Genomic DNA, 20,650 nt, shown 5'->3' with positions numbered 1-20,650 from the left:
ATTTTCCACTCCCCAAGTGTTAGCTGCCTTACCGAGCCATTCCGTGTTTTCTGTTTAGTGTCTTGTTTTCCTTGTTTTCATCGTCTTGCCTTGTCTGTTTCCCCGTGTTCTGATCACTGCCTGTGTACCTGGATTATCCCTCGAGTCTCGCCCGATTGGATACTGTTCGCCCCTGCCTGGACCTTTGCCTTGTACCTGGATTATCCCTCTTGCCTTGCCATCAATATACCTGTTTGCCATTGTCTGACCTATGCCTGTTTTTGACCACGTCTCTTGTGAATAAAGCCTTGCAGATGGTTCCGCACGCTTCCTGTGTTCCCTCCGTTACACATAATGTGTAAAGTTATGAAATTATGATTTAAATAGCTTTACAGCCCAAATAATAAACGCATTTTAAGAAGAAATAATTTAAATGCTGTTATGAAATTATACACTTCATATTTCTTCTTTTAAATCCTCTAAACATTGACCCCATTTACTTCCATTGTAAGTGCCTGGCTGTTTTGCATTTGTTTTTTTAAAGAGAAATAAACAAAATAAAATGTGGAATTAGTCAAGATTATTTTTGGGGATAATCAACATTATGCTACAAATGATATAGATTAAGCGTAACTTCTAGTGAATCTGGAATATTCCTGTAATATTGTGAAATATTATTACAATTTAAAATAACTCTTTTCTATTTGAATATCCTTTAAAATGTAATTTATTCCTGTCATGCAAAGCTGAATTTTCAGCATCATTACTCCAGTCTTCAGTGTCACATGATCCTTCAGAAATCATTCTAATATGCTGATTTGCTGCTCAAGAAACATTTCTGATTATTATCAATGTTGAAATCATATTTTTGTGGAAACTATGATAAAAATAACTATTTAGCCAGTGTTTTAGAATGTTGTTGTAGGCAATTTAGCCTTTTTAAAATGTTGACATTCGTTTCGGAAGCCTGAATGCCTAAAAGTGCCTTTTAGTCAGCTGTTCTGTCCCATTTAAACGGTTTCTATTGTCTCTCTCGTGAGATGAATGTCTGTTTGATATGTACCTGAGTGGATCCGTATCCCCCTTGATGGTTTCTTTGCTTACTGAGCCACTTCACCAGAGTGAATCCTTCATCCATTAGTTTGAGTCTGTGCATGGCGAGCAATACGTAGGCCGACATCTCAATATCTGATGAACTTGGCTGCCAGGAATTATACAGGACTTTAGCTGGAGATCTCCAAGTTGGCACTCCATCTGAAAGACCCAGATACAACGTCACCATCCAACGATTATAAACACATTAGCATCTAACACATTTTACTGTGCCAGGTACGACGCTCATCCATAACACTACAGCTGATCGCCACACTGTGTGGATTTAAAGGACAACTGCAGGTTATTTTCAGCCTCGTGTGTATGTTTCACCTCTGTGGCATGCTGTCCTCAGAGTGTAAATCCAGAGGATATTTACCAACAATTAGTGCTCTGTTTAACAGCTCGGTGAGGGCAGATGGGCCGGCGGTGCTGTTGGCCAGTGATAGAGCATAGGTCACTAAAGACAGGCTGTAGTTACTGGAGATTCCCTGAGCCAGTCGAGATGTCAGGAAACTCACAGCAGAAGAAATGCTGCCTTCATATGTACTCTACCAGAGACACAAACAGATAGTCTTCAATCAATCCATCCATCCTTTCTACGTTCAGTCGATCTATCCTTCAATCCATCTATCGTTCAATCATTCAGTCTAAGAATCACCCTGTATTCAGCGTCCTCCAGAAGCGCTATGAGGACGTACGCTGTGAGAGACACCGGCCCATCCAGTCCTCCCTGGAGCTCTGTGTGGATGACCCGACCCGGCTCGTTGAACGAACCGTCAGGGTTCTGATGGGCCAGCAGCCAATATGCTGTCCTCTGCATCACCATCAGGTCAATGGAAATGAAGTCCTGAGCCTGGAGGAAACACCTGAGCACGAACGCTGACAGCCTGAATATCATAAAACACACCACAAATATTAAAATTGGTATATTTACTCCAAATCAGAATTTAGGGGTAGAATTTACACTGTGATGTGTTTATTTTTGTTTACCATGTGCTGCCAGAATCATCACTATCTCCAAAAGCACTGAAGGAGCCATCAAACCTTTGGTAAGAAAGCTCACGTTCATAAGCTGCAATCAAACAGAATGTGATATATGATATTATATGACAACTCAAGGACATTTATAGTACTATAAGACTACTAGGGCTGTCAAAATGGCTGAAAAACTAAATTCGAATTTTGTACTTAAATATTATCAAAATTCGAATTATATTCGAATTTAAAATGCATAATTTCAGTTAGGGTGAAGAAAAGCTTTTGGCTTCTCTCCTGAGGCCACAAGAGGGCGCATCGACCAATGCACGTTTATTCAAAGCATTTAAGATAACATGACTATCTGTGAAACAAGTGCATGTTTAAAATAGTGTTTATAAACCAATTATAATTAATTAAGTTGCTTAAACAACTATAAACAAAACAGCATCACACAGATTACATTTTTCATTTAAAAACACGAGGTGCAGTGGGATGGGGAAAAAACCCCGCCATAAAGTCTCGAGATATGTTTTTTCAAAGTTAAACTTGCATTAATTTTACATGGCTTTCTAAACATGCGGCTCTTTTGTGCGAGACGTGAGGGCAACGGTGATAGGTGTCCCTCTAGAAAATGTGCGAAATATGTGTTCTGTGTGAACGGCTTGGTTTCAGTTTTGATGTAAACAAGATCTTCGACACATTGATGCTCTCTTTTCCCGCAATATTTGTAATTAACAACGCAGCAGCGCCGCATCTAGTGGCTTCAACTGGATAGGCTAACAAAAACATTATAATGCAATGACACTTAGCCTACATCGTCATTGCATCTTGTGCGCCACTGATAAGGCTGCCTCCTTAACACACACCTAGAATTCGAATGCAACGTTTTTGCATTCAAATGTGGATTTTTATTTTAAATTCGACGAATATTCGAAATTCTAATAATTTTTTGACAGCCCTAAAGACTACACACCGCTCACCTTCCATCATGTAGCTCATAGCTTTGTTTCTGGTCTGTTCATCGCTCTGCTTGGTGCTTCTCATGTACTGGAGAACATAAATATTTGGAGCAAAATGGATCATGTTCTGCTCACCACAACCATAAGGCATCTCAATGAGAGAATCCAGATTGTCAATGGATGGGCCCAGAATGTCACCTGCAGCACAGACACATAGAGGACAGATGTTTTCACTCATTAATGCAAAAACAGACTGATAAAGTGCTCTTAGAATAGAAATACAGAGTGAGGACACACACCCACAGCAGACACGCTGGCCCTTTGACTGTCAGGAACCACATTTGGAGGAAAACTAAACGACATTGTCCTAGTCAGCGTTTTCTGCTTCAGTTGAAACTCCAGAAACAAGGTTTGAGTGAACGACTGCTCCAGTCCCTCTGGCTAGAGAAAAATCATTCATCAACATTGACATTCAACAACAATAATAACAAATGTTTAGCAGGATTTTCCACTTTCCCAGGCTGTTGCATATGTTGTACATTGCACATTGTTGGAGTCTCTTTAATTTATTTAAAACACCAATTATTACAGATTTGGTTTGCTGTAATAAATAGAATCATGAAGAATGAGGGAAAAAAGCTAAAAATTTCCAGATGCATTGCAGTCATGAACATACAGTATGAGGCAAAAATTGCCATGAAAACTGTCAAAATGTCAAAATAAATAGTTGTACTGTCTGTAATTTATTTAAATAAAAACATTAACGTATTACAGATATTCCATTGCTGTAAGAAATATAGAATCATCAAAAATAATGAGGAAAAAAGCTAAAAATGTCCATATGCATTGCAGGCATTTGATAATTGCATGAGTTGAAAATTTAATTATAATGTCAAAATACATGCATAGATAAATAAATGCATGAATAAATGAAAAAATATTCTTAAAACAACCTTAATTTTCTTTATGCAAAATAGGCCAACAAATTATTTTTTTGGGGGTGAAATATTACGCTGAAATGAATCACCTTGACAAGAACCGTCTTGTAGACCCAGTCTGAAGAGTAGACGGACGTGGCTTTGATGGAGATGGGAATCTCTCCCAGCGCTGTGGCTCTGATGGGGAACAGAAGCGTTGTGATGTTGTTACTCAACACTGAGGCTTTCCTCACGTTGTCCAAGGAAAATCCTCCATTGTCTGGTGACACAAACTCAAACATCGAACTTTCTGCAACCACCACCATCACCTGTGACGGGTAAAGACATGAAGAGAGCTTCAGGTCAATTGTCATTTAGCTGACTTCAATTCACAAATCAACATCAAATGGCATTCACAAAACAGTTTGCTTTTGTTTATTTGTGTGCCAGAGTTTAATGCTGTGAGTCAGTGCTTTGTTCAGATAACTAACACAAAGTTTAACAGTTTCAACAGTCATAATGATGCTGCCTTAAAGGAACAGTTCACCCAAAAATGAATAATATATGCTGAAAATGTACTCACCCTCAGGTCATCCAAGATGCAGAAGACTTGTTTCTTCATCGGAACAGATTTGGAGAAATGGAGCATTCCATCACGTGTTCACCAATGGATCCTCTGTAGTGAATGGGTGCCGTCAGAATGAGAGTCCAAACAGCTGATAAAAACATCACAATAATCCACAAGTAATCCACACCACTCCAGTCCATCAGTTAACACATGAAAATATGTGTGTTTGTAAGAAACAAATCCATCATTAAGATGTTTTTAACTTCAAACTATTTTTCTGGTTAAAAAAGTGCTCTATCTATAATATTGCTTTCTCCAGTTAAATATTTTGTCTCGTCTGAATCAGAAGAGAAATGTGCACAGATCGAGGACTGTTTACATGTCAAAACATGTGGGTGGATTTTGATGTGAGAGGACAATAAGGGATGGCCTTTTTTACTGGAGGAAGCGTTATTATGGATTATAGATTATAGTATTTTGGCCAGGAGCGACGGCTTAAAGTTAAAAGCGATGGTTTAAAGTTCTTACAATCATGCAGCTTTTTTACAAGACATTAACTGATGGACTGGAGTGGTGTGGATTACTTGTGGATTATTGTGATGTTTTTATCAGCTGTTTGGACTCTCATTCTGACGGCACCCATTCACTGCAGAGGATCCATTGCTGAGCAAGTGATGCAATGCTACATTTCTCCAAATCTGATGAAGAAACAAGCTCATCTACATCTTGGATGGCCTGAGGGTGAGTACATTTTCAGCAAGTTTTCATTTTTGGGTGAACTATTCCTTTAACAAACACTAATAAATGTGTTTTCTTTTATGAATTAATCAAAGTTTAGGAACTCAGACGTATCAGTGAACAACACCTGCACAGAACTTTTACAAACACAAATCTCACCTCCAAATCTACAGCCATATAGTTGAATAAATTGACATCCAGCAGTAGCAGTTCTCCACGGATCAGGAATTCCGGGAGATTCAGTGACACAAAGAAATCTCGGAACACAGTCAGCTGGAAAAGAAACTCCTTTTTAATAATCATTATCTCTATTATATATATTAATATTCAGTGATAGGTAAACTGTACATGGTGCATCACCTCTGCAGGAGCGCTGATGCCCAAACCCAGATTCTCTGACATCACGATGGCAAAGGCCACCCAAGAGGTCAAGCTGTCCGGCACAGTGAAATGGAAGGAATCCGAGACAGAATTGCTGCAACGTAAGAAATAAAAACAGGCACAAATTAGTAAATTGTTGACATTAAATGAATGTAGATAGAAGCTCAGATCATTCTTAGGGGAAAAAAAAAAGAAATTGAAATTTGCTCAATTTTCTGACTTAAAGGGGTGGTTCATTGCGATTTCTCTTTTTTTACGTTAGTTAGTGTCTAATGTTGCTGTTTGAGCATAAACAATATCTGCAAAGTTACAAAGCTGAAAGTTCAATGCAAACGGAGAGCTATGAGAAGCGTTAAACATGGACGTGTACGCAGTTGCTACTGTAACGAGCAATACTTGCTGGCAAAACACTTCTTACTGTTAAAAAAATGCTATAATGCAACCATGTATTCTGCTGTATTAAAGATTTAATCAAGATAAAACAGTATATTAGAAGCTAACATAAGCAGTAGCATTTACAAATAACAGCGTATCTAAAAGTATTAGACAACAACAAACAAAAAAACATAGGCCTACCATTAAAAGCTGTGCTTGCACAGGTTCTACGTGATCCTCTTCAATAATATCCTCTGCTTCTCAATCGGGCTCAAACTGATAAGCGATATTAACGATGCAGTTGTTTACAATACAACCGGAGCACATGCCGCCGAGGTGAGGGGCGGAACGTTTAGCTAGAGGCGGTTTAGCCGATCACAACACACTGGGCTAGCTAACCAATCAGAGCCCATCGCCTATTTCTGAGGGAGGGGCTTCATAAAAGAAGGAAATGATCAACCCGTTTCTCAGAGAAGGGACAGAGAGGTGTGGAATAAAGGTAAATTATGTGAAAAATAATGCGTTTTTTTAAAAACGAAGCATTAACACATGTTAGACTGCACCCCATAAACACAATCAAGCCTAGAAAAAACCCAGTGAACCACCCCTTTAAAAAATCAAAGAAATCAAATGTGACAGTAAAGATATTTATAATATTTAAAAAAATCTATTTCAAATAAATGCTGCTCTTTTTGAACTTTCTACCCATCAAAGTGTTCTGGGAAAAAATGTATCATGGTTTACATAAAAATATGAAGCAGCACAACTGTTTTCAACACTGATAATATTCAGAAATGTTTCTTGAGCAGCAAATCAGCATATTAGAATGATTTCTACAGGATCATGTGATGCTGAAGACTGGAGTAATGATGCTGAAAATTCAGCTTTGCATCACAGGAATAAATTGCATTTTACAATATATTCACATAGAAAACAGTTATTTTAAATGGTAATAATATTTCAAAATGTTAATGTTTTTACTGTATTGATATTATTATTATTATTGATCAAATAAATGAAGAGCTTTGTCAGCCTAAGAATCATCTTTAAAAAACAACTGGAAAAAAATCGAACTTCTGAACAGTAATGAATAATTTTATTACTGCATTTAAGTAAAATAAAATTGAGATCTCTGACTGTTGGTTTTAGACTTTGGCATACTGGAATATATTTGTTGAGATCTCTTGTGAAACTCTAGAGGAGACGCATGTGAAGTTACTAGGAAAAAATCAGCAGGAGACTAAAGCAAAAGTTGCTTCGCTCATTGCTGTCTAGGAGAAACAACTGGGATATTAAAGAGATCTCATTTGTGATTTCTTGTTATTTCCTAGTTAAAATCAGCTCAAGGACAGACATATTTCTCCTCATACCTCACATTAGCATCCAGCCAGATCCAGGTTTCAGGAAAGTCTTTTCGCTTTCTGGGCTCCTGAAAAGCCTCGCTGTCCAGCTGATTCAGGTAGAGTTCCGCCCCTGCTGTGGAACATATGAGCTTTGGTGAGAAAATGATTATGAAAAGGCAAGACATTACAGGCAAAACCATTGTTTTTTCATGTACTGGTCAATTTTGAGATTTTATCTTTGCTTCCATTACATTTCTTCTTTCAGACTAGCGGAAAGAAAACATTTGAAATACACATTTTAGTGTTTATTTTTTATTCCTACTGTGTCAGTAGCTTACAGACATTGTAGGAATACTCATCTAGGAATATGTATAATAAAGATGTCTCTTATGCTTTATTTATTTGATCAAAAATAAAACAGTAATATTGTGAAATATTATTACAATGTAAAACAACTTTTCTGTTTGAACAATTTTCAGCATCATTACTCCAGTCTTCAGTGTCAAATGATCCTTCAGAAATCATTCTGATATGCCGATTTACTGCTGTTGACAGTATTTTCTCATTTATGGAGTGATGAAAGAGATATTCAAAATTCCCTGTCAACTCAGCAAAATGAAACAAGAATTTTGAACCTGGCTTTAGTCAACGTTCAGATTTCTGTTCTGGAAATGTATGCAAATTAGTGCATATGTAATTATATAATGCCTCCTTTGCATATTTGCCCATAACTTTTCATACAAAATGTAATGTCTTAATGTACTGTGATTAATAAGCCAAAGCGGTATGATGATATCTACTAGTTAAAAACTGTACCGTGTTCACCTCGCCTTAAGGAAATGTGAGTGCAAAACTCGCTAACGTGATGTTACTCTGTTTTAATTGGTTACTAGGTGGTTGCTAAGGTGTTCTGAGTGGTTGCTAGGGCAGGTTCAGCCTTAAGACTTACGGAACGCAGGGAAAAACTGATTAATTTCCTGATTCAGCATGGCATCAGTCAGAACCGTGACGCCACACGTCTGCAGAATAAAACAATAACCATAAACCCTTGCGGACAAATGATACAAGTTCTGTTCCTGAGATAAAAATCAAGCATCAGATTACATTCATGTATCTGATCTACCATGAATATGGAATACGGATCTCCCATTTTCACGCTGCTGTAATCCGTATCGGTCATCTCTCTGCTATATGACATAAATTCTTCCAGCACCTGAAAGACACACACAGAAGCTCATGTTGCTGATCTTAGATTAGTTTTGATCAGTTTTTGTGATGCCAGACACATTCACATGAGTGAATAGAACAAGCTTACGTTTGGCGATCACAAACCGGCTATTGTTGTGAATACAAAACAACAAACCGAACAACACAATGGTGTCTGTACTATCAAACATGTTCACCTAGTTCTGATAAACACAGTTCCTCTCGGTTTCTTTCTTTTGTCTAAAAGTGAAACGCAGGCGTGGTGTCGGCGTTTGGTTACATAGGATGACCAGTTATAGTTATCGTGTGATCTTTTTGTGGGCAAAACAATCGTCTGAAAATCCCAAAGATGATTTCCCACACTTTAAAAGTCAATACACTGCACAAGATAAGAAATCAGGAGAGAAACTCGGAAAACAAAGGCTCTCTATATTGCCCAGTGTTGATGTCACGAATCTGTATAAGACCATATTACCGTCTTCTCTGTAATGCCATTGTCTTTGCTGGAGTCCAATGCTGCTTTGTCCACCACCAGAATTCCCAGCAGAGACCCGTCCTCGAAAACAGAAACAGAGAGAAAGACAGAATCTGCTGGTTCGGCATGATCCTGACTCCAGCTCAGAGATACCTGCAATTGAGATCAAGTAAAAATGATTATTATAATGACACTGCAACCCATTTTACTTCAATAATGTGACACATTTCAGCGTGAAACAGGATATTCAACTAGAATAATTCAAAGGTCAAATGACTGCATTTGATACAAATTTAAACTACAACACATTTTTTATTTTATTGCAAAAAAAAAAACATTACATTCAGTTCACACTTATGTATATTCATTTATATGATATTATTTATAATTAAAATCATAAAATCAAAAATCATAAATAAATGATATATACAATGTAACAAAAATTAATTTCACTTAAATTATTTTATGGTTCTTCTGTAATTCTGTGGTGCTAATTATTATTGTACTATATATTTTTACATAGCACCAATAGTTTGGTAAATATTTAAGTCAGGTAAGTCATTAATTATGAAACACTGGTTTAGTGCAGATAAGTTTTTGTACTAATTTTGCACTAATTTAAAAGATATTTTGCTTTAGTATTTGCATGTCCAAATTAATTAAATAGAATTTCAATTTTTTTAAAAACTACTAAAATTTCAGAATTGCAGAATTTTTCTTAGTTTTCTTTTCTGACTTCATATTTATGCATTTATTTATTTATTCATTTATTTTTGACAAACATTCTTTATCAGCATTGGTTTCATCAAGTTGAATAGTCAATAGTTCAATGTCTTAAAATGGACGTATTTTAAAACAGGATAATTCATGAGAACTGACTATGAAACACTTTTAAGAAGACCTTTTGACCAAGTCTATCATTATTTGCTTTTTTTTCTGTAATATTAAGCAGAATACCTACAACAGTAGGCTAAAACAATGACCAAAAAGGCATTTATTTAATTTAGAAATAAAATCAATCACATTTATCAATTTCCATCTTGATCTTTACTATGTTGTATTTCCAAACATATATACGTGAATATCCCGTGATGAACTCTTACTGTGTTTCTCAGGACTTGTGTGAAAGTAACTTGCAGAGCATCATTCACGATCTCTCCGTCTGGAAGCGTGTGGTACACCACCACACAAGCCACTGGAGTCCAAGAGTGATCTGTGTTCAGACTGAAGGAGGAGGAATGCACCGTCCCAGCATCCAACACCTGACCGCGGGACATCACCTGCAGAACACATCCATCAATACAGGCTCATTCTCAGAAATGTCCCAATGACTTACAACTGATATCATTAACAGGATACCCTTTTGTGCTTAATCATATTGAATGTGCACTTGTAGTGTACTTCAGATCTTTAAGGGGACATCGGATGCCCATTTTCCATAAGTTGGTATGATTCTTTAGGGTCTTCATGAAATGTCTGTAACATACTTTGGTTAAAATTCCTCAATGGTTGTGTAAAACAACACACTTTTTACCATGTCAAAAACAGCTCTGTTCACAGCGGCCCGTTTCGGTGCATGTCTGTTTAAATGCTAATGAGCTACTGCTCTCCGACCCCTCTCTTCCATTTTTTGTGAGTTTGGTTGGTACCATCAAAAACAAAACTAATCCACTGCGTCCTCAGTGGCTCTCATGTCCGGAGAAAATGAAGACTCTTATGTTCACTTTTACATCCAACTACATTGCTTACGAGACTGTTGTCGCTACAACTGCTCGAACGTGGAGAAAATGGTGGACAGCGTACAACTGGCTGAGGGCGGAAATATGCTAATATGGGACAGTCCGTCAGCGGGATTAAATATTAGAGTTGATTTTTATCATTGTAGGGTGGTTGCACTGCTAAGACACATTTATATGCAAATAACGTGTAAAAGTGAATTTTGCAACAGATGTCCCCATATATAAAAAAACTATACATATAATATTAATATAATAATATAATAATAAAATAAAAGGTATAAAAAGAAAAATGTAAAAAAAAAAATTATAACGTTTTGTTGTGCTTTAAAGAAGTACTAACATACTAATACTAAAACACATGAAAAGCATTTAATTATAATTTAACTGTAGTGTTTTATTCAATATTGCATTTAACAGATATGTAATTACTAATATATTTAAATACATGCTTAAATACAAGTTTAGGCAGTGTAGTATATTTTAGTTTAACATAAATACCAGTCATTCAAATACCACATTCAGCAGTACACTTCAACCATATTTCAAAGACAAAAGCGTAATTATGAAATGACATATAAAGATGTACTTAAAGGGGTCATATGATGCTATTTTAAAGATCATTATTTTGTAACACTCCAAAGAGAAAGGAAAACTTGAAATCGCATCATATGACCCCTTTAAAGGGATAGTTCACCCAAAATTGAAAATTACCCCATGATTTACTCACCCTCAAGCCATCCTATGTGTATATGACTTTCTTCTTTCAGACGAATACAATCGGAGTTATATCAAAAAATGTCCTGGCTCTTCCAAGCTTAATAATGCACTTTATTGGACTTCAAAATCTCAACAGCCATTTACTGCCATTATAAAGCTTGGAAGAGCCAGGACGTTTTTTAATATAACGCTGTAAAGAATCTGAAAAATAGTCATATACTCCTAGGATGGCTTGAAGGTGTGTAAATCATGGGGTAATTTTTTTTCACTGAACAAAACAAAAAAAAAATTGTGAACTATCCCTTTAAGTCCTAATTAAGCTGCTCAAAAAAGCACTCATAAGTTCAAATAATTGCATTTAATCTAAATTTAAAATACAATCAGTATTGATTTAATTGCAACCAACATGCAATATAGTGAAAACATTACATTCAGTTTGTATATTCATTTAAAGTATATTATTTCTGTAATAAGTACTCTTATGTACTTATATGCAAAAGTATGCAAAAGTGTACTTCTTTTTTTCAACGGTACTGGACTTAATCATATTACTTTAGATTAAACACCACTTAGTCTGTAATGCAAAATAAATGTATTTTATTTTTAAATGTCTAATTTTCTTCAATATATATATATATATATAAAAAACTAAATTAAATCATGTTTAATTAATATATTATTAACATTTAAATATTAATATTTAGTAATACATTAGCAGGTTCCCATTATTCACAGTTAAATTTAATGGATTACATATAATTAAATAAATTAAACATAATTTCAGTAAAACAAATTCTATAATTTCAGTAAAACTAATTCTACACACATTTCTAAATTAATAAATAATTCTAAATAAATTGCAGAATTGCAGAATTGAAACCCATCATGATCTCCAACTTCAAAAAGGTTGTTTGAACTTTCTGACTTCTTAATGATTGATTGATTGATTGATTGATTGACTGATTGACAAATGGAGGTTTCTCATATAGGGTTTATCAGTATTGGCTCAATAGTTACATTTTTGTCTTAAAAATGAATGCAGTATCGCTTTATTCAAAATACTTACAAGGTAGTGAACTTCTGCCAGGTTAAAATTGCTCTCCAAAGTCAAATACAGTGGCTGTCCAACCTGCAAAAGTCACTCTGTCAGTGAAAACAAAAATAATGTGAAATAACATGAAATTCAAACGGCTTGAGTACCTGAGGCTCACTGTCTCTGTGAAGCTGTATGTAGGATCTGCTTGGTGAAGAATAACTCCTGTAGAGCTGAAGACCCTGGACTGTATCTTTAAACCGGGCCTGAAAGCAACATTAGGAGGAAGAGATGTCAAGTGCCAAGCCTTATCCCAGTTGACATGTTTCTACTATGCATCTTGGATATCAAGGCGGTGGAAAGCGTGGATGAAGTGTTCACACCTCTATATCAAGTGTGGCAACGCTGTCAGAGAGGTGAATCTGGAAAGACATCACGCCATCAGCAGTAACAGGAAGATCGATATTTTCAACTGGAATATCGTAAATGGAAGAGAAGCTGAATGCTGGTGTGTTGTTCATCATGCGAGGTGCCAGGGATTCGTCGTTGTTCCACGTCCACGTCCAGGGGCTGAACTTGTGCTGGGTCACCGCCAGCCGCACACTTCTGCTCTGCTCTTCAGCTGTCAGTGGCCGGCTGTCATAGGTGCTTAACTTCAGCTTATAAAATAAAAAAATAAAGGGAAAAAAAATTCCCAGTCTATTGGGTGAGGGGTCTGTGACGACTTGTTAATCTAATGAATAACTGATTTGTTAAATCAAATGAAAAATTGTGTTTTTGATTGGTCCAGACGCTACAACAACTAACACATCCTAACTCTCATTCATTTGAAAAAATATATCATTTAAATACTGACATTAATGTAAATAATAATAATAATAAAGCACACTAAAAACCACTAAGAAAACCTTGGACGATGTGCTGAGTAAGGATGAACTGAATGCTGCCGAAAGCAATTGCTCAGCTGTTCTTTGTAGGTTTCAGTGTGTTGATATCGTGTTCTTGGAGGTTTTTAGCCTGTTGCTAAGGTTTTCTGAGTGGGTTTACTGTCAATAATGTGTAATTGTATATTATATAAATCTACATTGTTTATAAATCATTGTAGGTTTCTTTTGTACTGCTGATTTTACTAAAAAATTATTACAGTCATTTTGTGTAATAAAGTCAAATATACCTGCATTATGGCAATGATACATAAACACATCACACAATTTTGGTTGATTGTCATGAAAATAATAAAATAATAATAATTCATTTTTTGTGTATAATATACATTTTTTTTCTTTTGATTTTAGGGTGAAACATGACCTTGTGATTCACCCAGTTTACCCCAAATATGGACTGAAATGTAACGTTAATCTGTCTTTACCTGAGCAGTGAAGGTCATGGAGGGTTTTATGATCTGCGGATGCTGCAGAAACTCCAGATTGTATTTATTCTTCACAATAGAAACCCTCGTGCTGCTGTTGTAGGTTAACCCTACAGACAGAAATGAAAACAGCTCAAATAAAACCTGAAAGGACATCTCGATTTGTGTATTAATTTGAATGCAGTTTAGTTCATGTTATTAATGTTTGATAGCCATTTACAGGCAGGACGGGACGCACCTGTAACATCTGTGACATTCACACTAATGTCCACATATTCACTGGGCCCATATCCATCGTAATATGAGTATGTGTGGTCACCTAACTGTTTGGAGTACGGCACATCAAATGTGATAGCAGCAGAACCGTCAATCTACACCAGAGATAATGAGTCTGATTAACGGTTAACAAAATGTTGACTTTAAATTCAATGCATGGGGTTTTAAATAGGGATGCACCAATGTATTGGCCAATAATCCGTATCGGCCGATAAAAGCAATGCATCATGTCTCCTGTACTCACTCGATCAGCGTTTCAACCAAAAGAAAGACATCAAATAAAACAGCTTTTGAACAATATGTCACTTGACAATGCATTTACCTCAGGAACGTTATGCAGTGTTCACAGTTCATTAGTTAGCTATAAAACACTAGGGGGAGCTTACTGTTAATTATGTATGTATGTCTGAATAAATCTTTCATGACATGTTTTTATGAAAAGTATTGAGTTGTAGGCTATACAAACATTTACGAAAATAAATGTTTTTTTTTTTACATTTATAATGTAAAAAATTATAAATTTTTTAAATATGAATTCCGAAAATAAATATGAATTCTGCGTGTCTCTGTGTTAATGAATGGCGCAGACGTGCGGTTTTGTTTATCACTGGTACTGAAGCGCGCGTGACGCTTCCAGTGATATTAACGTCTGCTGTCTCACTAAATGAGGACATAAATACATGAACAACGTCTCCAGAACTGCTCTGAGAGTCACTTCATGAGCATTTGACCGTTTCATTTGAGTAAATCTATCCTCATATATACACAGAAATGTAAAGGTATTCACGACAACCCGTCAAAATAAAAGTTCGGTTTAACTTGAAGACATTGTGGCAGAAATATATTACTATTTTTCAGTAGAATGTACATAATAGGCTACTACTACTACTACTACTAAAATTATTAAAACCTTATTTTTAAGGAATAATCATACAATATTTCTTCAGTGTTTTAATTGTAATATTAAATTACCTTTATTTTAAAAAAATAACATTTGTTTAATTTTCATTACTTAAAAGATAGATTAATGTTGCATGCCTTAAAAAATTTAAATACACAACACAAAATTTCTGAGCAAAAATCATAAGGCTATTGTAAGAATAAATGAAACTTGTTTTTATGCTTTCAAATAATTAGACATGCTAAAAAACCATTTGGTAACAATAAAACAAGGTTGGAAAAAATAAAACATTTCATAGGGCCCTAAAAATGTAATTTTTGTTATATAATAAATTGATGTTAAATTGTTTAAGTTTCATGATTTTAATTAATTAGACATGCTTTTTGATTAATACAATTTAATTTAACCATTAAAAAGGAGTCCAGAAAAAAAAAAAAAGCCCCAAAGCTGTAAACCTAGGGGAAACACTGAATAGTAATTAATATAATCGTTTTGTTGTTAATTTTAGCCTGTATAGTTTACAGAATTAGGTGGGAGAGATTTTTTTTCCTTAAGAAAACAAAGCTATCACTATCAGTATCGGCTGAGAAATTTAGTATCGGTGCATCCTTAGTTTCAAATGTAGATATTTCTCCTGAAACGGTACTCACTGTTTCTTTGAGTTGGTAATGCTTATTAAGCCCATTGAAAAAGTGGAAATATGTGACAGACATCATCCCACTGACGGGCTTCCCATAAAAATATCTGAGAACAGAGAAAAAGTATGAATTTTGTGTTTCTATTGAATTTTCAGACTACTGTTCAGGACAAACGCTCACTTGGCTGTGACCGTCCCGGTCAGTATGTCTTCATAATGCAGGACGGAGGGGACGTCCACGTTCACCTCGAATTTAGGCAGCGCTGTAAACACATGCTATTAAAGACTGCTGTCTTAACAAAACATAGATCATAAAAGATATGCAGCATATGTGAAATCTCACCATAGTAGTCCACAGTGAACTCTCTCTCATGTACAACATCCTGCATAAATACAAAAATAAGTGTTAGAATTGTGTAAAGAGCACCAAGTACATGTCAAAGTTTTATACTTTAGGTTTAGGGGGTTTGGCCTATTATGCATAGTTTGCATAATAGGCCAAAACTTCAAAAAAGGAAACTTTCCACTCAAGTTGTCACAGAACTCACATTGATTCCAGCTACAATTTTCCACAGGCCGAGCGGCGGGTTCTGAGAGAGGTTCAGCTCTTTCGAACATCCTGCATAAATACAAAAATAAGTGTTAGAATTGTGTAAAGAGCACCAAGTACATGTCAAAGTTTTATACTTTAGGTTTAGGGGGTTTGGCCTATTATGCATAGTTTGCATAATAGGCCAAAACTTCAAAAAAGGAAACTTTCCACTCAAGTTGTCACACAACTCACATTGATTCCAGCTACAATTTTCCACAGGCCGAGCGGCGGATTCTGAGAGAGGTTCAGCTCTTTCGAAACAACACCTAGAAAACCATCCACAGACAGCCACTGTCGAATCATATTCCCCTTGGGATCCTGTTCACATTTAAAACACACAAAAACAGTCAATCCATTTCATGAGGACACTGCTGATGCATCTGTTCATTTTCTACCAGTGGTGCTAAAATAACCATTTTAAGGTGCTCAGTCACTTTTGACTGCCAAGGAGTATGAGAACATATTAATGTTGTCTCTTTATCATCGGCTCTGATTTAAACTATAAGAGTAGTTTGCTGAGAGATAAGCAGATGTATGTGCGTGAGGAAATATATATTGTTAAAAATAAATAAATAAATAAATAGCAGCACATGAGAACAGTTGGCTTTACTGTCAGGGATTTATTTTTCTAGCCGACTGGTGGCATTTAATGATTTAATTTTTAACAAGTATTACTAGGGCTGTCAATTTAACATGTTAATTTAATTAATTATGAAAAAATTACGCGATTAAAATATTGTTACACAGTTAACACACTGGCCCCGCCCCAGACCTGTATGTCAACTTGCATCTAATACAGTTGAGTTGATTGTTGACGAACATGATGCAGGGCAACAAATCACTGAGTAATGTAGTCCATAACTGCAGTTATATGCCCCTAAAATTCAAGATATTGGGGCAAAAAAAATGCCCCTGTATGAGGTTTTGTCTCATATAAGAGGAAACATATAGGATGAATATAGAGATACAGTTTTGACTGCTTTAGGATGAACAGAGGTTTGGTTTGTCTAGATCAACTCTGAATAAAGAAAAGAGAGGCCAGATAGAGCCAGATTTTTGTTCATGTATGAGAAATTTAGCTAGGAGGAAACTAATTAAGTTAAGAAGTTAAGAAAATATTTTATTCTCTTTTGAGTAGTCAAACAATCCAAAGAAAACATCTTTAAAACTGCTGCTGTAATGTTGTTTGTTTTACATAATCAAAATTGTGTAATTATTGTCTGATGAATAGGCTATGCTAACATAAAACAGTTCTCTTTATGAATTATGAGTATGTTAGTTACCATAACTATAAATAAAGACTTTAGATGACATGAAACTGTGGTCAAAAGTCCACATGCATATTGCATATTGACGCAAATGTTGTGCAAATGTGATTTTATACAACAGTTCAATGGCCCATTCATAAAGAGAGCCATTTACTTCATTCCTGAATGAATCAGCAGTTTGAAGGAATCGAATGAATGAATGACTCAATGACTGACTCATAAAGACATTTACCGCCATTTTAGTTTAATATAAATTTAGTTTTTAGTTTTTTTAGTTTAGTATAATTGCATTAAAAAAATCATTAATTCATAAACAAATAAATAACATTTAAGATAACAAAATAACATTTAAGGGATAGTTGAATGAAAATTCTGCTGTCATTTACTCACCCTCATGTAATTTCAAACCTGTATGACTTACTTTTGTGGAACATAAAAGAAGATAGTTTGAAAATTGTTGGTAACCAGGTTCTTTTGGTTACCAGTTACTTTCATTATATGAACAAGAAATACTGAGATGTTTCTCAAATTATGTTTAGTTTATGTTATAGGCTGTTGTAGCCTAAATGTTGACATGTAATCAATTTTGTTGAATCAAATAAAATATTTTTTTCTAAAGCTACTTTTTGTAATGTCTACTTGATACTTTTCTCATTTAACCCAATAATGGCTTTAAATTATGTTTTGTGCATATTTTCACAGCCAAATTTAATCTGCGATTAACTTGATCAATTAATCGCCACATCATTTAATTAAGATTACAAATTTTAATCGACTGACAGCCCTAATTAATACATATATTTTGCATTTAATATATGTATTGTGTGGTAACCGTTTTATGAAAGCAATAAGCCCCATGAAGCCATGGCTTACATTGAATTTAGAACAGCTAAGGGGGTTTTAGGCCAAACTCTCCAGACACCCACCCTGATAAAAATATCGATCTGACCCTTGGATGGCTTTCCTTCAGGTGTAACCGATACAACCCGAAATTTCACCATCTGCCCTGGTCGGTAGTTGTTCTTGTCGGTCTGGATAAAGATGGACATGCACTTGGGGCTGAAGACCATCGTGGTGGAGTTGGAAAACACTTGATTAGCTCCAACAAACCCCTTAACATCCAGCTGATATGGATACCAGTAACTCATGTCATCAGAAAAGACCTGCGGAGGGAAAACAACACACAGTAAACTCTGCAACTCTGTATTAATACAACCATCTGGTTGGAGAAGATCCATTCATGGAAATTACAGTCTTGATACTCACAGGCGGAAGAGCCAGCAGTCTGGTAGAGCCTTTAGAATGAATGCAGAGCAGACATGAATACTTGTTTGAACAGGGTGGAGTTGTATATTATATAATATCATATGTACATTGTATAGGTTATTATAATAAGGTCACTTTTCCAGTTAGACAGTGTAATTTTGAATGTTAGACTCTGTTAGACAAATAATGTGTTTAGGATTTAAGAAATTGCATTGCATTGCATCTCGGGCTAAATTAATACATTTGAATACATGTTAATAATTGATGAACTTCAGAAACTGCAAGGTGCTTTTTAGAAATAATTGAATACTGATTTTCTGCATATATCGGCTTTTCAATTATTAATTGTCCCGTGCTGAAACATAACATTACATAAACTAAGAGAAAAAATTTCGAGTTCACTTGTGCTAAATAAAATAATAAGATAAAATAAAATAAAAATAAACCTAACCCAAGTTTACCAAACAGTATATGTTGGTTTTGTCGAGCTAACATAATAAATGTTTTACATATATGTATAGGAGATATACAAATGTGGGATGAGCCAGATGGTAATTCAATGCAATGCAATAAAATAACACAATAAAAAGTAAAATGATGGTGATTTACCTGCTGGGATGGTGCTCTCTGTTTGGGCCACACTGCTGTTTCCATGGAGGAGTTCAGCCGTGATTTTGATGGGATAATCTGCCAGAACGCTGACTGATAAAGTGGTCGGAACGCCACAGCGCAGGACTTCAGAGACAGATATGAGATAGGAGGGATTCTGTGCTGGGCTGAAATTAGAAAATGTCTTATTTTCATAGGATTGTAATAGACACATTAAAAAATAAATTTAAAAAATCCTGAAAATTAGCACAACTGTTGATAATAATCAAAAATGTTTCTTGAGCAGCAAATCAGCATATTAGAATGATTTCTGAAGGATCATGTGACACTGAAGACTGGAGGAATGATGCTGAAAATGCAGCTTTGATCACAGGAATAAATTACATTTTCAAATATATTAAAATTGAAAACAGCTATTTTTAATTGTAATAATATTTCACAATATTACAGTTTTTGCATGAATTTTCAAGCAAATAAATGCGGCCTTGGTGAGCAGAAGAGACATTTTATTTCATTATTTATTTATTTTATGTTACCAACCCCTGAACCTTTGAACGGTAGTCTGTATTAAAATTACAATGTCTTGAAGCATGACAAAAAAAAAAAAAAAAGAAACTTGTCAAGAGACAAAAGAGTGTATTTTTGAGAGTGTAAGAACAAGTGATAAACAGGTTATAAGAGGACTGTAAATTTAACCAACCTTGGCGAGGATAGAGTTCCACTGCAGAGTAGTAAACATCCCAGGACTCCAAAGACTTGAAGCCACTCCATTTGCAGGTGTGACGCTCCAGTGAAAGCAGTTACTGAACTACTGAGAATAACACATGCTTTTAAAGAGCGATCCAACACCTGTTCCCTCATCACTCCGCCTACACACCTGAGAGAATAAAAGGCCATTCTCTGGACAAGACAGGGACCTATATAAAGACATGCTTGAGAAGAACTAACAAAGAAAAGAGAAAACAATCAATGAGTCTTAAACAAATGAAACTGCAATGAAATGTGAAGAATAAATTCAGGGAAAGCTGTGTATGGTGTCTAAAAATACTGCTGCACTCAACTATTAATATACTGTTTTGTGCTGTTTTCATAAACAATAAAATGTCTTTTAAAAAAATGTGCCTTTGTTTTGTAAACAAATTGAAATATTTTTATTTAATATAAAATGTTATTTAATTATTTTTATATTTTTTAGTTAATTTAAACAAACAAGCAAATATTAGTAAATA

The 20,650-nt window shown here is 35.2% G+C and overlaps 1 protein-coding gene across 1 annotated transcript in view; it reads right to left on the bottom strand.

Annotated features, from left to right (window-relative positions):
- Positions 1-20,192, bottom strand: part of LOC107669414 (CD109 antigen-like) — a 25,805-nt gene extending 5,613 nt beyond the window's left edge. The window contains exons 1-27 of the mRNA XM_016461621.1: positions 20,122-20,192; positions 19,422-19,588; positions 18,813-18,841; positions 18,473-18,709; positions 16,471-16,596; positions 16,030-16,069; positions 15,868-15,949; positions 15,700-15,793; positions 14,111-14,243; positions 13,873-13,982; positions 12,887-13,162; positions 12,671-12,769; positions 12,537-12,599; positions 10,118-10,294; positions 9,015-9,167; positions 8,457-8,546; positions 8,283-8,352; positions 7,361-7,466; positions 5,595-5,709; positions 5,394-5,507; positions 4,039-4,257; positions 3,311-3,452; positions 3,033-3,209; positions 2,065-2,146; positions 1,733-1,961; positions 1,451-1,622; positions 1,043-1,233 (exon numbers count right to left, since the gene is read on the bottom strand). Of these exons, the coding sequence (XP_016317107.1) occupies positions 1,043-1,233; positions 1,451-1,622; positions 1,733-1,961; positions 2,065-2,146; positions 3,033-3,209; positions 3,311-3,452; positions 4,039-4,257; positions 5,394-5,507; positions 5,595-5,709; positions 7,361-7,466; positions 8,283-8,352; positions 8,457-8,546; positions 9,015-9,167; positions 10,118-10,294; positions 12,537-12,599; positions 12,671-12,769; positions 12,887-13,162; positions 13,873-13,982; positions 14,111-14,243; positions 15,700-15,793; positions 15,868-15,949; positions 16,030-16,069; positions 16,471-16,596; positions 18,473-18,709; positions 18,813-18,841; positions 19,422-19,588; positions 20,122-20,192 (3,564 nt within the window). The remainder of the gene's footprint in view (positions 1-1,042; positions 1,234-1,450; positions 1,623-1,732; positions 1,962-2,064; positions 2,147-3,032; positions 3,210-3,310; positions 3,453-4,038; positions 4,258-5,393; positions 5,508-5,594; positions 5,710-7,360; positions 7,467-8,282; positions 8,353-8,456; positions 8,547-9,014; positions 9,168-10,117; positions 10,295-12,536; positions 12,600-12,670; positions 12,770-12,886; positions 13,163-13,872; positions 13,983-14,110; positions 14,244-15,699; positions 15,794-15,867; positions 15,950-16,029; positions 16,070-16,470; positions 16,597-18,472; positions 18,710-18,812; positions 18,842-19,421; positions 19,589-20,121) is intronic.
- Between the last annotated feature and the right edge of the window lie 458 nt (positions 20,193-20,650).

This window comes from Sinocyclocheilus anshuiensis, unplaced genomic scaffold (assembly GCF_001515605.1).
Source record: "Sinocyclocheilus anshuiensis isolate Anshui unplaced genomic scaffold, SAMN03320099.WGS_v1.1 scaffold96, whole genome shotgun sequence".
NCBI lineage: Eukaryota > Metazoa > Chordata > Actinopteri > Cypriniformes > Cyprinidae > Sinocyclocheilus > Sinocyclocheilus anshuiensis.
The sequence above is the reverse complement of the archived record's forward strand: the minus strand, read 5'-3'. Positions and strand labels throughout refer to the sequence as shown.